The 17,561-nt window shown below is 52.5% G+C and overlaps 7 protein-coding genes across 7 annotated transcripts; 3 read left to right on the top strand and 4 right to left on the bottom strand.

The window, feature by feature from the left end:
• Positions 1 to 828: 828 nt before the first annotated feature.
• On the top strand, positions 829 to 3,143 carry B0T23DRAFT_398448 (uncharacterized protein; the record flags this gene model as incomplete). The annotated part of the gene is made up of 2 exons (XM_062838362.1): positions 829 to 924; positions 984 to 3,143. 2 exons carry the CDS (start codon positions 829 to 831, stop codon positions 3,141 to 3,143), a joined length of 2,256 nt encoding a protein of 751 aa, XP_062689889.1.
• A 197-nt stretch (positions 3,144 to 3,340) lies between these two features.
• Positions 3,341 to 5,168, bottom strand: B0T23DRAFT_322436 (permease for cytosine/purines, uracil, thiamine, allantoin-domain-containing protein; the record flags this gene model as incomplete). Its single annotated transcript, XM_062835296.1, has 3 exons — positions 3,341 to 4,469; positions 4,553 to 4,720; positions 4,819 to 5,168. 3 exons carry the CDS (start codon positions 5,166 to 5,168, stop codon positions 3,341 to 3,343), a joined length of 1,647 nt encoding a protein of 548 aa, XP_062689888.1.
• Positions 5,169 to 5,976: 808 nt separating this feature from the next.
• Positions 5,977 to 7,547, bottom strand: B0T23DRAFT_386592 (uncharacterized protein). The gene has a single exon (XM_062837629.1). The coding sequence runs from the start codon at positions 6,603 to 6,605 to the stop codon at positions 6,273 to 6,275; it is 333 nt and encodes a 110-aa protein (XP_062689887.1). The 5' UTR covers positions 6,606 to 7,547; the 3' UTR covers positions 5,977 to 6,272.
• A 436-nt stretch (positions 7,548 to 7,983) lies between these two features.
• B0T23DRAFT_213770 (Sec1-like protein) lies at positions 7,984 to 10,706 on the top strand. Its single transcript, XM_062833605.1, has 5 exons — positions 7,984 to 8,163; positions 8,234 to 8,271; positions 8,344 to 8,629; positions 8,690 to 8,829; positions 8,892 to 10,706. Exons 1-5 carry the CDS (start codon positions 8,124 to 8,126, stop codon positions 10,497 to 10,499), a joined length of 2,112 nt encoding a protein of 703 aa, XP_062689886.1. The 5' UTR covers positions 7,984 to 8,123; the 3' UTR covers positions 10,500 to 10,706.
• A 206-nt stretch (positions 10,707 to 10,912) lies between these two features.
• B0T23DRAFT_422588 (bacterial bifunctional deaminase-reductase) lies at positions 10,913 to 12,159 on the bottom strand (the record flags this gene model as incomplete). Its single annotated transcript, XM_062839803.1, has 1 exon — positions 10,913 to 12,159. Exon 1 carries the CDS (start codon positions 11,870 to 11,872, stop codon positions 10,913 to 10,915), a length of 960 nt encoding a protein of 319 aa, XP_062689885.1. The 5' UTR covers positions 11,873 to 12,159.
• A 1,187-nt stretch (positions 12,160 to 13,346) lies between these two features.
• On the top strand, positions 13,347 to 14,177 carry B0T23DRAFT_213731 (uncharacterized protein). The gene is made up of 2 exons (XM_062833604.1): positions 13,347 to 13,860; positions 13,932 to 14,177. The coding sequence occupies exons 1-2, from the start codon at positions 13,498 to 13,500 to the stop codon at positions 13,992 to 13,994; spliced, it is 426 nt and encodes a 141-aa protein (XP_062689884.1). The 5' UTR covers positions 13,347 to 13,497; the 3' UTR covers positions 13,995 to 14,177.
• Positions 14,178 to 14,811: 634 nt separating this feature from the next.
• B0T23DRAFT_323997 (FAD/NAD(P)-binding domain-containing protein) lies at positions 14,812 to 16,334 on the bottom strand (the record flags this gene model as incomplete). The annotated part of the gene is given in 3 exon segments (XM_062835383.1): positions 14,812 to 15,905; positions 16,006 to 16,261; positions 16,275 to 16,334. 3 exon segments carry the CDS (start codon positions 16,332 to 16,334, stop codon positions 14,812 to 14,814), a joined length of 1,410 nt encoding a protein of 469 aa, XP_062689883.1.
• Positions 16,335 to 17,561: the final 1,227 nt, after the last annotated feature.

Raw genomic sequence — 17,561 nt, 5'->3', positions numbered from 1 at the left:
CGAGTATCCGTGGTCGTGAACCGCATCCAAATATGTAGTCAACCCCATACTAGCCATAGACATGGCGGGGTGAAGTGGAAAGGTCCCGCATTTCTTTGAATGATTGAGGCGATCTTCAAGTTTGCAATGTTCGTGAGCCGTGGTTTGAATAGGGCGATACTGGGTTGCCTCTGATTGTACGTCTGGTGTGTGAAGGATGATGAGAAAACTGTCGGTTGGTTGGTTGTGACGAATTCGTTGGTCGAAATCTTCGTTGTGATGCCTGAGAAGACCTCATACCCCGTCCTGCATGGCCCAATCGAGCGTAGGTAATGCACGTGCCCAAGGCCCACATTGTCCCGCACTTGTAGTGTAGGCTGCCATGGCGGGCAGTGTCGAACTGGGCCGCTGCATTGGTCACTTCAGTGACCGGGCTCCGCTGTTGCCTTCCATTTGTAGAACATCTCGTTCGTACCTGCCTTGTACATACAACTGACAACCGCGAGTCTTCAGGTTCGTCCGTAGGGGAAAGTAGGACTGGCTCATTCCTTCACGGTGTTCTAACTAGCCTGATCGTAGCCCGACTACTATCGCTGCCTGCGGTGGAGTGGCAGCTTCACGGGATCACGTTTTCCTTCGGAACAGATGGACCGTGTGTGTTATAGCAAACCATCCGTCTGCAAACCGCCCAGCGCGTGTAGCAGAGGAAACTTGACGGCTTTTTTACGCGGTCGTTATCTCTCGCCAGACGGCCAACAGCTCTGACTCTCGAGCCTAATAGCCGGTCTTAACTGAGCTGAGCCTGCTGTTGGCAATCTCATTCACTTTGCGAGGGTAAACTTGGGCGGAATGGCTGAGGCAATGGCCATTGATGGCCCTAGGGGTGAAAAGCGCAAGGCGAGCGTGCTCGGTGATGACAACGGTCATGCTCCACGTCGGATCAGGGTAAGAAGACACGCTCCTCCATCTTCCAAGACAATGACATTATTGACCGGTACTTGTAGCCACTCGACCCAGACGTTGTCAACAAGATTGCCGCTGGCGAGATCATTGTTGCTCCTGTTCATGCTCTCAAGGAGCTCATGGAGAATGCCGTGGATGCCGGCTCTACCTCGTTGGAGATTGTGGTCAAGGACGGTGGCCTCAAGCTCCTCCAGATCACAGACAATGGCTGCGGTATCGACAAGCAGGATTTGCCCATTCTATGTGAACGCTTCACTACGTCCAAGCTGCAAAAGTTCGAGGATCTTCAGTCCATCTCAACATACGGCTTCCGCGGTGAGGCTCTTGCCAGCATAAGCCACATTGCACACCTGACCGTCACCACCAAGACTCAAGAATCCAACTGCGCCTGGCGTGCTCATTACGGGAGCGGAAAGCTGGTTCCCGCAAAACCCGGCCAGTCGCCCGATCCGAAGCCCGTCGCTGGACGACAAGGCACGCAAATTACCGTCGAAGATCTGTTCTATAACATTCCAACGCGCCGGCGCGCGTTTCGATCTACCTCTGACGAATACAACAAGATCATCGACATGGTTGGCCGCTATGCTGTACATTGTTCGCACGTTGCTTTCTCGTGCAAAAAACACGGCGAGTCATCGACAAGCATTGCCATTCAGGCCAGTGCTTCGAGTACCGACAGAATCCGGCAGATATACGGAGCCAGCGTCGCAAACGAACTCATCGAATACTCCACATCCGATGACCGCTGGGGTTTCAAGGCTGAGGGCTTGGCGACTAACGCGAACTACAGTCTCAAAAAGACAACTCTGCTGCTCTTCATCAACCATAGATGTGTCGAGTCTTCCAACATTCGAAAGGCAGTTGAGCAAACATATGCTTCCTTTCTCCCCAAGAACGGCCACCCTTTTGTCTACCTCAGCCTAGAAATTGCCCCTGAGCGGGTCGATGTTAATGTTCACCCTACGAAACGCGAAGTGAACTTCCTCAATGAACATGAGATCATCCAGGCCATCTGCGAGCACATCCGATCAAAGTTGGCTGCTGTCGACACTAGCCGAACTTTTCTCACCCAAACCCTTCTCCCTGGTGGCACATGGTCGGCCTCAGATCAACAAGCGTCTTCAAGCACACCATCCAAGACCAGCGGTGCGGCTTCAGGAGCCCGCAAGACCCCAGCACGCAATGAATCCAGTCTTGTGCGGACTGATACCAACATGCGTAAGATAACCAGTATGTTACCGCCGGCGTCAACCATGGCAGCAGGGTCAAGAGGAGATGGAATTCCCTCCACGTCTGGCCTCAAAGCAACCATTAATGGCACAAACATGGACGTTGAGATGATCAAGTACGAGACAGTCGAGCGTGAGGCTACTGCCTGTCGCTTGATCAGTATACGCGAACTGCGCGCCGAAGTCCGCGAAGAGATGCACCACGAACTGACCGAGATCTTTGCCAATCACACCTTTGTCGGAATTGTAGATGAACGTCGTCGTCTTGCTGCCATCCAGGGTGGTGTGAAGTTGTACCTGGTCGACTATGGACGGGTATGCTACGAATACTTCTATCAACTGGGGTTGACGGATTTTGGTAACTTTGGTACCATACGTTTCGATCCGCCTCTCGATCTTCGAGAGCTGCTGAGCATGGCCGCCGAATCCGAGAGAACGGCAACAGCAGATGCAACTGGAAGAGTCGATAAAGACGGAGATGATGAGATGGACGTATCCGAAATCGTCGAGTTGGTGGCAGATCAGTTGGTTGAACGGCGAGAGATGCTTCTCGAGTATTTCTCTTTTGAAATATCTCCGGCCGGCGAGCTGCTAAGCATCCCACTACTGGTCAAAGGCTACACGCCGTCTATGACCAAATTGCCGCGTTTTCTTTTGGAGCTTGGACCACGTGTAAACTGGTCAGAAGAGAAGGCCTGTTTCGAGGGCTTCCTCAAAGAACTGGCCATCTTCTATGTCCCTGAGCGATTGCCAGCGACTATCGGTACCGATGATTCATCGTCTGTGCAAGGTGGTGGCGAGGATGTCGATGTCGAAACAGTTGCTCGCAGACACCATGTTCGGTTCGCATTGGAACATTATCTTTTTCCGGCTTTCAAGTCGAGGCTTGTGGCGACCAAGTCGCTCATGCAGACGGGCATTCTTGAGGTCGCGAACCTCAAGGGCTTGTACAGGGTATTCGAAAGATGTTAATACCTGTCGATACCAGTAAGCTTATTAGCACCATAATAAGATACGTCACATATCCGACTTGGAGTAGCCGACATGTTCGTTTCCTTGATTTGTTACCTGAGGGCCATGGTAGGTACACCTCTACCACTTTTCTTACCTTAGCAACCCGAGTTGACCGTTTGTAACTAGCAGGACTATAGTCGTACTCACGTCGTCCATCAGAATCGGCCCCGAATCTTGATCTCCAGCCATCTCAAAGGCAGATAAAACAAGCCCGTCAACACAAAAGCCACCTCAACCCCGATATCCCCAGTGCTCTTTGCAATCGGGCCAACATACCACGACTGCGCCATCCCCGGGACCACCAGCGCCCAACTCAGCATCGAGGCACCTAAGGCCGCCAACCCAGGTGGCAACTCCCTCCCCACGTTCCAGATAGCTTGATCAAAGGTCGCATAGTCCATTCTTCTAAACACCACCAACTCCAGTATCAAAACAACATCAAAGCACGCAGACCAATACCCAATGATACTGAGGAAATTGATCAAACTAGTCTCCCACTTCTTTGCCGCTCTGACCGCCATCGGGATCATGACCGCCATCGTCACCAGGATAAACACGAATCGATGGACCCTTAGTTTGAAGGGTAACGGCGGCATCAGCATCTCGAGGTTCAACGAGATGGTATACATGGAGATGGCAATGTTTCCAATCACGCTGAGCGCAAGCACCACCAGCACGAATTTGCCAAACCCGCCCGCGGGAGCAAGCATCTCCATCATCACGCCCCCGATGCCCGTCGAAGCGTAAGCGGCTTGCCACGCAGGAACTTGGGGAACGGCACCGCCTATGGCGGCTCCCAATATGAAGAGTGGAACAGAAGGGAGGAACAAGCCGAGGTAGAGGTAGGTGAAGATGCGGGCTCTGGCGCTGAACGACTTGGAGAGAACGCCTCTTGGGTTGTGGTAAATGGAATAATCACCCACCATCCCGCCAAACGTGATGAAATATCCTGCCATGAGGCTTCCAAGGTTGAGGATCTGTGCGGGAGTGGCCGGCGCTGCAGGCTGCGATTGCAGATGGAGATAGCGGCCGCCGCAGCCGACGGTAATGACGAGAGCAATCAGGTTGGGGATCCACGTCCATCGTTCCCATAAGTGGACGAAGTTGAAGCCGAGGAGGGAGATGCCGAAGGCGACGAGGCACGTGATGACGATACCTACGTTTATGCTGACGTGGGAGGGGTTGATGGCTGCGAGTGTCTGCCCGCCCGCGATGGCGGACATGAGGGTAAAGCCGGTTATGGTGGCGGCGTTGAGGAGGAGGGGGATAATGACTAGGTAGAGGCTGCGAGAAGGATGGGTGTTGGTTAGGACATGGCGCTTCTAAAATGGAGGAATAGGTGCGATGAAGTGGAGGTTGGGACTCACCCAAATGAATATCGAGCTTGCACAAACTGCCTCATGCCGGTCTCCATACCTCCGATTCCCATGAAGGCAGGCGGGAGGCATGTAAGCAGCGCAAAGAAGACGATAACCAACGAAGCATCTCTCAGACTCAAGCCAAACTCGAGAGTGGCCAGCATGCCAGTTGGTATCCTTTATAAAAGCCAAGAACAATGACAAGTCAGCAGCTGATCAGCTACACTAGGCTAGGTCGTGACCCTCAAAAACCGAAGGATAGGGTAATGACTTACGGCAATAAACACAACAAACCAGTAAAGAAGACAGTAAACAACTGATTATACTGCGTCGAAGTCCTCCCTTCAAGCGGAACCGGCTGAATCCCGTTTTCTTCTATACCGGCGTCGATGAGCTTCTGGTACCACTTTGGATTCCCCTTCTTGGAGCGGTTGTCGTCGGCGTCGCCCTCCTTTATAGTGCTTAAGAAGTTCGGCCAACATAGCGAACCAAACCGAGTAGATGTCTCTGCTTGATCTTTGTCTTGCCCATCGTCCTCTTCGCCAGCTGTGCGTTCGATATCCTGGAAAACAATGCCGTGTGGTAACTTTGGTTCGTCATCTTCGGTGGAATTGTTGGTAGACATCTTTGAGTTAGGGATAGAGATCCAGATGGGTCCGGGATGTGTGGGCGTGAAAAGAGGCAACGAATACCTTGATTGGGTTGGGAAAGGGGGAGGGACGTGAGCAGAGTTGAGGTAAGGAGAAAGAGGAGGAGGAGGGAAGAAAGAGACAGGGGAGAGGGAGAGAAAGGGAGAGAGAGAGAAAAGTCAGCAGCCGCTTCGAATAAGACTCGAGGGCTTTTCAGTTTTTGCGTGAATTGGATTTCAGGGTAAATGGGATTTTCATCCCATCTGGTAAGAATTCAACAACCCAGAAGTAAGCGTGGATAAAGTGACTATATACCTCAAAAATGTGACGAATCTCTAACCCAAATGAGGTTAACCCATCCTACTTTTGCAAGGAGCGACACTGAAAGGCATTTCGTGCTATCACCATCACCAACGCTTCCGCCTCTTTGGTGGTTGGTAAAAATCCTAAATCCCTCCATGTTCGGGGAAGCCACTATGCTGGCGAATCTCTAGAGTGAACGCAGATAACTATGGACAAACAAACAGACAAACAGACACCACTTTGCCATAGTGCACTTCAAAACAGCGCGCCTCTCTTTATCACAAGTACTGAATGTATGTTTGTACATGGAGTCATCGAAGCGTGCTTTAACGATGAAGAGGTGGATTACATTAAAGTCTGGGGATCTACCTAATAAGCTACATCCACCGAAGCGGAGTAGAAGGACGGTTCCTCTAGCGTACAGCCAGATTTTCTTACGCAGTACAATGCTGTTCTCTGTACTCTCATTCGTCAGACAGCTACAGCTAGTCAGGGCATCTTGCCAATCCAGATTTTTATTGGTCAACAGTGTCGTCCAGGATCGTCCTAAAATGCTCTGTATCCTGCCTTTCAGTTCCTGAAATTATTCACGATAGGCATCGTCCTCATTCGAGGTCGCCTATCGATAAGATTATCTATCGCCAGTCTCATTCTTCAGCATTGCCTTCTTCAGCGTTGTTTTCTCTACCATGCTCCATCGTCGCCGTTTCTACCGCTGTCTTATCCACCGCTTTCTTAATTGCCGTATCATGCGTTGCCGTCTCTATCATTCTCGTCTTTCTTCTCTGTTTTTCGATTTAGTGAGGAAGGAAGAAAGAAAAGTAGAGTGGAGAAAAAGAGAGAGAGAGAAGGACGGGAGCAATTTGGTGAAGACAGCTCCAGTCGTCCGAACAAAGAACGTTGCAAAAGATAGCCTCGATATAAACCGCGGTCGTTAGCCGACTTCTTAATCGTACCGGAGTTTCCGAGACTGTATTCTTAGACAGCGGCAGAGATGGTACCAGTGATAGTAGTCCTTGGGTGGCCATCGCCATCCGGATGCTCCTAGACAGCGCTTGATGTGACCACATCTCTGTGATCAACACAAGGGTGATACATATTACCCTTGCATGGTGGCTGTATTGCTTCATGCTTCGAGTGTCCCGACTGCGTTTATACCCGAAAAAGGTCAGAGTCTGGTCTGCAGTAATGGAGCCTCATGAAAAGAGCATGTTCATTCGCAGACATGACAGCTTCGGAACGCTCGGTTTTCGTTGCTGGAAGCTAAAGCTGCGTCAAGCAAGACAGAGTAGTCCGTTCACCCGCTCGCTCTCTCTCGTAACAAGGCTCATCCAACGAAGCTTGCCGATTCCTGGACAAAGGTGACAGTGAAGCAGCAACCTTGATGGCATGTATTGACACCTAACGACGTCTCGCCAAGGTCCCTGTTACGGATAGCGACTCGGCGGATGGCTGCGAAGACAAGGATGTACATCACTGCTCCAGATTGTTTGCCGACTGCAAGGGTTACCAACAGAGTCGCTTCCCAGACCCTCGTCAGTCGTCCAGTCTTCTCTTCGGGGTCTGGCGAATAATATTTTGAGTGATTCCCCGATGTTGATGGAATCGACGCTGACCCTCATGATTGTGGCAGACGGGTCGGTCCCGCGCCGAGGTTGGGCTAAGCCGGGAGGACTCCACACTTCGGGAGCCGGTGGGGCAAGGTCCGTTGCGGGCCCCGCCATGGAGCGCTGGAGCTCCCCCCGTCTGAGCGTGCCGGCGGTTCTCGCGTGGGTTTGTGTGATTTAAGTTTAAGCGGCCGTTGATACGGGTCTCGCAGGTCGAAGCTAGTCTCCGCTTGGATTATATACATACACATATACATATATAGACATCTATTACCGGTGAAAGGCGAGACGGATATGGCGTCGAAAGCCATGTATGGTCGCTCACGATTCCCGTAAGACGAAACTGTATTGGACATCATTTTGAGACTTCGGTCATAGATTCATGATTGACTGTTGACGGTGGGTGTAGCGACGACGGCGTGGAACTCGGTGCGATATCATCTCAGTGATGGTAGAGATATCGGCGTGTCGCTGGATAACACGGAGAAGATGGAAAGACCCCTCTGGTTTGAACGTAGTGGTCCCTGGCGCGCAGAATCACAGCCGTCAAACCCCTGCACCGCCGAACAATGGTCCCCGCCAGTTATGGAGGTACCTGACCCGCAATGCTACACCGCGAGACGAACCTCCTTCAACCTGGAACCGTGTCGGCTGTTTCGAACCTCCTTCGCGGCTCGCTGGGGAGTGATGCGCACTTCTCCCCCATCCAAACGAAATTAACACAAATCAAGACACTCACCGAGTTCATGGAAACATTCTGACCTTGTTCCGTCCCGCTTGCTCTCCCTGCCCCCGGATCCGTGCCCTTTTACCAAAGAACAACAACCAACAAACAGCCTCACCCTGTCACAGACCGCCGCCGCGCGCATCGCCATCCCCTCGTCGAGTCGTCGCATCTGGATGGTCTGCCTCTACGCACCACAACTCGAACAGCCACGTCAATCATCCTCTGCTCTTTCATCTCCCCAGGGCTTCCCATTGTAATCAAAGGCAAGAGCCGGCTCTGCCCAAATCATAACTTTCGAATCCACCTCAGCAGTTATGGACCAAGCAGCCTCGATAGTAAAGGAGCATCACGATGGTATGCGACAATCCCCGTGGTGCGTGGGGTTTCCGCAAGGAGAACGGCTGCTAACCCCCTCGCTATTCAGCCATTATCAATGCCATCAAAAGTGTTGTCCAGCGCGACGTGAGCACCACTCCCCTCTTGCTTCCACCGCGGCCGACAGGAGTCCTATACTGATACGACTGTGCATTATAGTGGAGGATTTTGATAGTCGACGACGTCTCCAAAAAGATAATCGAAAGCTCCGTCAAAGAAGATGACATTCTCAACGTCAATATCGCTAATATACAAGAAATCGAGGAACCGAGAGACGAGAATTCCGGCATGGATGCTATCTATATTTTGTCGCCTCGCCCGCATATTGTCGAGTGCTTGATCCTTGATTTGGCAAAGGGCCGCTATCGGAACTCTACTGTGCTTTGGACAGGCATTCTTGGGAGGGAACTAAGGGCACGACTGGCCTCTGCTCCTCAGAAAATAGGTACCTTGCCTAAGCCTGGACAAGGTTAAGGGGGCATTTTTGCTAATCAGACCTACGTAGATTCGCGACCGCTACTGGTTGACTTTTTCCCTCGCGAGTCACACCTGGTGTCTTTTAAGGACCCCTATAGCTTTCCTATTCTGTATAATCCGAGCTGCGAGGCCGTTGCAATGCCACATCTGGACGCTCTGGCTCAAAAGGTAGGGCATATCCATGTCCAGTCCGTCCCCATCTGTTGTTCCATGGACTAAAGCCATTGCAGATTGCCGCTGTATGCATAACACTGGGCGAGTATCCAAAGATCAGGTTCTTCGCACCCAGGAACAGCGAATATCGTGCCAGCGCGCTGTGCGGACGCCTTGCTGCGCTCGTACAGGACGAGCTTGACGCTTACAAACAGTTCAAGGGCGACTTCCCGCCACAAACTACACGGCCGCAGGGATATCTACTGATTGCGGACAGGTCAATGGACTTGATGGCACCATTGGTCCACGAGTTCACATACCAGGCGATGGCGCACGACCTCCTTCCTATCAAGGAAGGCGACAAAGTGACCTTCCACATGACCGTCAACGAGGGCACGCCAGAGGCCGAGGAGAAGGACATGGAGTTGTCTGATAAAGACAAGGTGTGGGTCGAGAACCGACACCGGCATATGAAGGACACGATTGAAAAACTTATGAGCGACTTCCAAAACTTCATCAAGCAGAACCCCAACTTCACCAACCAAAATCAGGATACGACGAGTTTGAATGCGATCAGAGACATGTTGGCGGGCCTGCCGCAGTTCCAGGAAATGAAAGAGGCCTACTCGCTTCACCTCACCATGGCTCAGGAATCTATGAACATCTTCCAGCGTCGCAAGTTGCCCGACGTCGCTTCAGTGGAGCAGACATTGGCTACCGGTCTCGATGAGGATTATAAGAAGCCCAAAGATATTCTCGAGCAGATGGTGCGGCTTTTGGATGATGAAGCTATTACCTGGGTGGAGCGGCTGCGGCTAATTGCCATCTACGTGCTATACCGCGACGGGGTTATCATTGATGACATTGACAGGCTGCTCAACCATGCGGCCCTGCAGCCCGCTGAAAAGGTCAAAATCACCAATCTCCAGCACTTGGGTGCCCGGCCTACACGGAAACTGAAGGAGGAACGAAAACCGCATCCTCCGTTGTTCCCACGGACCCAAGTAAAGAATCCGGCGGACGAAGATAATTTCCTCTCTCGATTCGAACCCGCTGTCAAGCACATGCTTGAGGATCTGTTTAGCAACTGTCTCGACCCAGCGATTTTCCCCTTTACACGACCTCCAACCGATGGCGGGGCTGCCGATGCTGCTATGACAACAGGAGGGTCACTCCGCTCGGCAGCACCGAGGTGGGCATCAGCTAATCGCCGGCAGGTTGAGAATCGACAAAGGGTCATCGTGTTCATGGCCGGTGGGGCGACCTACTCAGAGGCGCGGATATGCTACGAAGAATCGGAGAAGCGAAACCGCGACATCTATCTTGTAACCAGCCACATGCTCACACCACAGCTATACCTAAGACAACTGGAGGACCTTTCGATGGATAGAAGAAGGCTCGGCCTGCCGATGGACCGACCGCAGCCCCAGGTCCCTGAGCACTTTTATGCTAAGCCAAAACCGCCACCGCAGCCCGTGCAACAGCCGCCCGCAGCCGCTCCTCCCGGAGCTGGATCGGTACATCCCCCAACGCAGGCAATGGGTGCCATGACAATGAACAGTGGTACGGCTTCTCCGCATGCTGGGGGAAGTGGCGCAAGGCCTCCAGTTCCGCCCGCCGGGAAGACAGAGAAGCCAGTGAAGGAAAAGAAGAAGAGAAATCTGTTTGGATTGAAGAAGTCTTGAGCACCAAACATGTGAGCGAAACGGGCTTACAGGGTGGAAGCGGTCGGTAGGCAGGAATGACCTTGATGCCTTCAGAAAAATATCGGTCAGGTCACTGTTGGTGATAGTGTCTTGGATCATCTCGGATTCGATTGGCTACCGTCAACTATACAACAACATGGATGGAAGTGTCAGAATAAGTTCTGAGCTTGAATGCTCCTCCGTTGTAAGCGATAGCGAGGCGATTTTGGTAAAGTGGCTAGGTAAAATCAACGTGGATATGATAAGCATTAGACCCTTACCCGCGGAGCTGGGTGCCATAAGCTTTTCCAGGAGGATAGGAATGCGTGATCAGTTTGGAGTCAGTGAATTGCGACAGCAAGTTGACACCCTTAAGTTGATGTTAGCTAGACTTCATGTTTTGTCCCCATGCTCTACCTCAGGATTTTACCACACAACACCACATCCTCCCCCAACGGTTGCCACGACACATCCCTAAGTCTCACCGGCGGCGCCGGCTGCCTATCCCTCCCTACCGCCCTCGGAGGGCAAACCAGCACTCCTCCAGCCCCCAACCACGTCGGCGCAATTGTGACAATCACCGAGTCCACCAACTCCTGCTCTCCTGCCTGCTCCAGCGACAGCAACGAATTAATCACACTTCCTCCCCCTTCTATCATCACACTATCCAAGCCTTCCTCCTTAATCGTCCGCAGCACATCAGCCCAGGCAAAACTTTCTCTACTCGTTGCCCCTTCGCCCTTGCCCTCGCCCTTGAGTTTCAAACCCTCAACACGCACATATTTTCCCCCAACCCCCTCCACCACCGCCCTCCTCTCCTCCGGCACCTCCCCCACCTCTTTCGCGGTAAAAATAAACGGCCCCAATCCCTGTTTCAGTCTAGCAAGCTGGACAACTTTACTCTTCTCTGAGACCTCCCACCGCGCAGATGGATCGAGGATGATAGGTCGGGGCTGGTTAGGATGCTGTTCCCGCTTTCCATTTCCTACCCCTTCTGGCGAAGAGGACAAAGGGGAAAGTATCTTGCAGTTAAGCCCCGGATCATCAGCCACGGCGGTTCCAACTCCCACTAAGATGGCGGCATGGCGAGAGCGTAGGAAGTGCGTCATGGCTTTGGATTGCGGGCCGGATAGGGTGGTGCGGACACCGGGCGCGAGGGAGAGAGAGGAGTCGAGGGAAGTGGCGAAGGTCAGGGTTACAAAGGGCTTTTGGTTGGGGTTGCTGTTGGTCATGGTGATCGTGGGAGATGGTGATGAACGCGGCGGTGGAAGATGCGGTTCGAGCTTCAATGCCGAGGAGGTGGGGAAGTGGAGGAGCCCGTCAGAGAGGGAGGGTGTCCCTTGAGGTTCTGTTGGAGAGACGGCGGAAGTCATTTTGATTTGGGCCGTTGTTTTGCTGTAAGGAGAAAATGATGTTGTTTGATGACAAGGTGACTGTTGGCTATAGCTCTCACCTCCCACGAGCGAACTGAGAGTCCAAGTAGGGGTTGTATGCAGAATATTGACCGGTTTATTTTATTCTTCTCTCTTCCCCCCGCTGTGTTTTAGAAACTGAGGAGTGGTGAGTGTCGAAACCTGATATTGGTGAAAAGAGCATGCGTGATCGATAAATGCCAAGGCCAATTGGTGAAGCTTACGATGGTGGATTCATGGATTTGCACTAACACACAGTGAGCGAGTATTCTGCCAAGCTGTTGGCAAAGCACCACTCATTTGCACACACTGCAAGAGCTCTTGTATAGGTTACCGTAAGTTGTTACAAAATAAGCACAAACGTCCGCTTAAATCTAGTTATTGTTTGTACAGACCCGCCTCGGTTTTGATATCATGCACAGGGCCGCATGAGATGATTGCTAATCTTTACAGAGTTATTTATCGGCAAAAGCAGGTGCATATATATACCTGAATCCGTCTCATTGAACATATACGCATCATCTAGCGAACGATCAGCGGCACGGATCGTTAGTCCTCAAGGGAGCAAGCCGAAACCGTTGTGGCGCAAGCTTTCCATTGGGGAGACGGATCACCAGCAGCTGACACATGAAACGTTTGATGACCCAACAACTTGAGTAAAAGCTCTGTCCTTATGAGATACGAGATCGAATGTTAGAACGCGAGGAACTTTTTAGGAGGCCATGGAAGAAGTATGGAACCCGTCAAAAGATGTAAAGATGCCCAGGGAATTTATCATCATGATTGAATTCCCACCTCTCGAATTGCCCGACTTGGCAACGCTTCATCAATTCGCTATCTTGAGGTAATTTCCACTTGAGATGCCCCTTTTCGAGCCTCGGCCACCAACAGAACACTTCCCATCCCGTTTCAACCATGTCTCATTTCATTGACAATGAAATTCACCATCTCGACCCGTTAACATGGGTGCTATAGCGAAACGTCGCACGTCGACGTGGTTCGGTTCGAGAACCTAGTGTAGGGTTCCGTTAGAGGGGCAAGTGACTGTAAGAGATACCCATTCGTTAGTGCAGCAAGATTAACGGCATGTATTAGGTCGGTGCTGGTACATAATGGCTTATAGCTCACTAGCAGGTGCCTAACTGCAGATTGCCACGCGACCACCGCTGCGCCTCGAAAGAACGAACAAGACAGCGTCCCCCGTTTTTCCCGTGCTCGCCGTGGTGCCTTTTAAACTCCGTTCATCCCGCAACCAAAATCCACCCGCCGACCTTTGTTGACCTCCCTCAGTTACCACCCCTCTAGTCAAGTATAGTCTTTGAAGCATACCCAAGGTCCCAGACGGAAACGGCTAGTGCCCTTGGAGTCTGCCTCAGCCATATCCACCAAACTGCACGCAAATACCTGAAGATCGACCAACAATTTCGAACTTTCTCCACGCCCCGCGAACGAACGAATGACTCGTGTCTTGGGGAGCGATCGAGAACCCGTCACCTTCTAAACCGTCTACTGCTGTGCGCCCAGCTTTTCAAACCCACAACATCACCTTTCCGTCGCACACGCAACCACGAGAGATCTCAGACACAATGTCCGGCAAGCAAGATCCACCCCCGTACAACCAGCCTCAGCCTCCTCAGGCTGCTTACACCGGCTACGGCACTCCCCCGCCTGGTCAGGACGGTGCCTACCCCTACGGCCAGCCTCCGCCACAACAAGGCGGCTACTATCCCCCTCAGGCACAGGGCTATCCTCCTCAGGGTCCCGGCTACCCGCCGCAAGGCCCATACCCGCCGCAGGGTCAATACGGGCAACAGCCAGGACCATATCAGCAAGGACCGCAGATGGGCTACTACCCGCAACAGCAACCACCACCGGGAGCGTATTACCAGCAGGGACCCCCGCCTCAAGGGTACTACCAGCAGCCGGTAGAGCAGAAGAGCGGTTCCGATGTGAGTCTTGTCCGAGGTGGCTGTCGTGGGCGTGGCTCGGCTTTAGATCATCCTCACTAACTTCTTTCTAGGGCGTCTGCATGGCGATTCTGGGCACTTGCGCCCTCTGCTGCTGCTTGGATGCCATCTTTTAAACGCAATCCGAAACCGCTTCATACCGTAACGGGACCATGTCAGAAACGAACAATAACACAAAATAATGGCATCAAACCAAAAACGATGCGAGACAGGAGAGGAATGGTTGAGGGGTGTATGTTTTCTGTCTCTGGCCGCGACGGGCAGTAAAAGGGTCCGTTTGCGCTGATAAAGAGGTGCTGGTGGCGCTCGAAATCGACGTCACTGTCTCGCTGATTATCAGTTACAAGCCGGGCATGTGAAACATTCACCCTAGCACGATGTTCTTTTCGAGAAAGGGGGGCAGGGCTAATTATGAGCCTCTCAAGGCTTGATTGATTGTCTTACGCATTTGGGAGGCGCAATGGGGGAACCTGGGCTGGTTACACAGTTGCTTTTAGCTTGCTTTACTTTCACATCCATGTTGGATTTATTTCTTCTTCCTACACCAGTAACCATCTATCTTCCTTGCGTTCCCACGCGATCGCCTTTGCATATCCCGTCCTTGTGTGTTCACGAATGCCGGTGCATCTGAATTTTCCTCACACTTTAACAGCTCTGGTTTACGATCCCGCGGATGTGTTTTAGGGGCGAGCAAACGTTGACAATATCTAAACTCACGGGGGTGTCAATCACAGGTCCACAGTTTCGTCCACTTCTTTCTGCTACACGCATGGCTTATATAAGAGATGACGGCTTATTTGGACCCAGTTACATATAAGAAGTAGGTAAAGCTAGGTAAACCCTCAATTGTAAACAGCATTTTACGCCGCGCTACACATACCGTCAAAAGTACAGTACCAAGATTATACACACAACCTGATCCTCCCTCCTCCCTCATGCAATGCTAGCGAAGACCTCATCAAACTTTTCGATCACCTCCTTTACACAGTCATGCGAATAAATCATCTTTTGCACATCCGGGCTTGCCCACTTATCTGGTACAACGCCGGACTTGCCGTTGTCACGGAACAGCCGATCACGTTCCTCCTTCGCCTTGCCCTCTCCGAGATGTAGCACGCGGCCCGAGTGTGATGCCAAGTCCACCAATGTTGACGTATACGGCTTGCGTAGCATCTCGAACACCTTGAGCGTCTTGGTAACGGTCTCGGGATTATTCAGCTTATTTGCAGGAATCCTGCTCACGCACTCGGCCAGCACCGCTCCGTCTTCGATGGCCATGGCGGCGCCCTGGCTGAGATGCGGCAACGTCGCGTGGCAGGCGTCGCCCAGCAGCGCGGCGGACCCGTGCACCCAGGTGGGAAGCGTCTTGTGGATGCGCAGCTTCCATTCGCACACCTCGCCCTCGGGCACCAAGTCAAGCATGCGGTGCACCAGCGGGCAGAAGGTGCCAAACACCTCGAACATGGCCTTTTTCTCGCCGCGCGTCGTGTACGTCGCGTTGGTGGCGCCCGCAAAGTTGGTGTCTGGGTGTGCCGTCGACAGATTATAGATGGTGTGCCCGCTTACGGGATAGGCGATGATGTGTCGGCGCTCGCCGATCCAGCGCACCACCGTGTCGCAGTCCAGGAGGGCTAGCATCTCCGGGTCTCCTTTCATCTGATCCCGGTGCAGCATGATTCTGTAGGCGGCCTGTCCCGTGTCTTCCTCCTCGGACGTGAGCCCGAGCTCAGAGAGCATCTGCGTGCGCGTGACGGACTTGATGCCGTCTGAGGCGAGCAGGATGTCGGCTTCGACTTCGAAGGGCTCGTCTTGCGCGCGCGACTTGAGCAGGATACGTGGCTTGGGCCCCCATGAGAGGACTTTGACGAGTGAGGTGACAAAGTTGAACTTGATGGCCGGCTCCTTGAGACAGCCGTTGTAGAGGCCGCCGGCGAGAGAGGAGCGGTGGCCGGTGCAATGGGGAAATCCGTACTTCTCGCGCATGTCGGGCATGGATACGTGAGCGAGCTCCTCGTCTGTGCTTCCTTCTGTAGTTTGGGAAGACCTGGTCAGTCTTTTGTTCTATTTTCTGGGATCGAAGCCAAAAAAGGGCGCCTGAGGAAGGGGGTGTTTCTGCATGCTACCTACGCCTGATGCTCGTCTCCTTGACATCTGTGGCCTCCTTCTCGATCTCTTCCCAGCAGCCTAGATGATCCAATATCCTAACGACGTTTGGAGGCATCTGGATACCGGCACCGACGAAGCCCAGGTTCGACGCTGTCTCGTAGACGTTAATGTTCTTGAACCCCTTTTTGGCGAAGGCGAGGGCAGTGCCCAACCCTCCCATTCCTGCGTGATCCCCCACGTCAGTATCCTCGGTACCCGGTGAGGTGGAAACATCATTCTTGGGTTTCCACCGCCCGAGTGAGCTTACCTGCGCCGATGATGGCAATACGGAGATCGCGGAAGTCGGTCATTGTGGTGTGTTGGTAAATAGATAGTGGGGAGACTCAACTGTAGGTCAAAATCCAAGAGAACAGAATAAAATTCAAGTCAGGAACAAAGAGGAAGAGGGTGAAGCCGTGTTATAAATTCCCATCTCGGCAGCTAAACCGGGTGAAGTGATCCATCATATTATCGACGGCCGGCTTGTGTATAAACTACTGAAACACATCCATGTGATTCGAGTATGGAAGGTAGTAACTAAACGGAAGAGGTGGGGTCCAGGATAAGAGAACGCGGGAAAACCATACGGCGCAGTATGTAGGTAGATAGCTTCATCATAGGCACTTCCTCCCTTCCACTTACCCTTTCCACCATCCATCCGGGAGAACCCCGCGACATTTCGTGCGTGGCCAGTCGGGTCTCCTAGACAGGATAGAGTGGACAGTGGTGATCGTTGGAGGTTGTGTGTGGCGCGGGACTACGGCGTAACTGGAAAACCTGGGGGAGGAGGCAGGTCCACGTGGAGGTCCCCAAAGTGCGGGGGAACTGCCGGTTCAGCGGTACATACCAGTCAGGGCTTCCAACTGAATGATCTTCTAGGCCGTTCTTTGCGGGTGTTGGTACCAGTGCCCGTAGTGTACCCGACTACCTGCCTGACGCCGTACACTAACGGGGAAATATGTTTGTCCGGGATGGAGGTTTGTCTGCTTTTGTGAATGTCAACACCAGCGATCTTGACTTTTCATCCTGGAGGTCTTAATCATCTGCAATCCATTTCTGCCATGGCATGTTGGACAGATGGTTTTGTCGTTCGTCAGAGCTGTACACGATGCCTAAAGGGTTGTAAGTTTAGTCATAGATGCCATCTCGGGCAAAAACACTAGAGTGTCTCTCGGAGGGTAAGGCGACATTGAGGTAATGCCCCTGGCCACCAGCTCGGTCATTAGTGATCCGAAACGGTTGGGGAGGGGGGGAGGGGGCGAGATAGATGATGTTATTCCGTTTTCAGGTATATCCAAAAAAGAAAATCACATCATGGGCTTTGAAAGCACCCGGCGTTGTTGGTGCCGGACGGTTGCTGCAGTGGCCTCTCTGTTTGGTTGATATTTGGTCTGGGGATTTTCTGCAGGAGAAATGTTGCTCCTTACCTACGGCGCACGCCGAAGCCGAAGCGCAGCAGCCACTAATATTATTGCCCCGATATCCCGAACAACAGGAGATGCGTTGATGGAAGCTCAGGCACGCAAAGAGCCCGCGCA

Source organism: Neurospora hispaniola, assembly GCF_033458365.1.
Source record: "Neurospora hispaniola strain FGSC 10403 chromosome Unknown B0T23scaffold_7, whole genome shotgun sequence".
Classification (NCBI taxonomy): Eukaryota; Fungi; Ascomycota; class Sordariomycetes; order Sordariales; family Sordariaceae; genus Neurospora; species Neurospora hispaniola.
The sequence above is the reverse complement of the archived record's forward strand: the minus strand, read 5'-3'. Positions and strand labels throughout refer to the sequence as shown.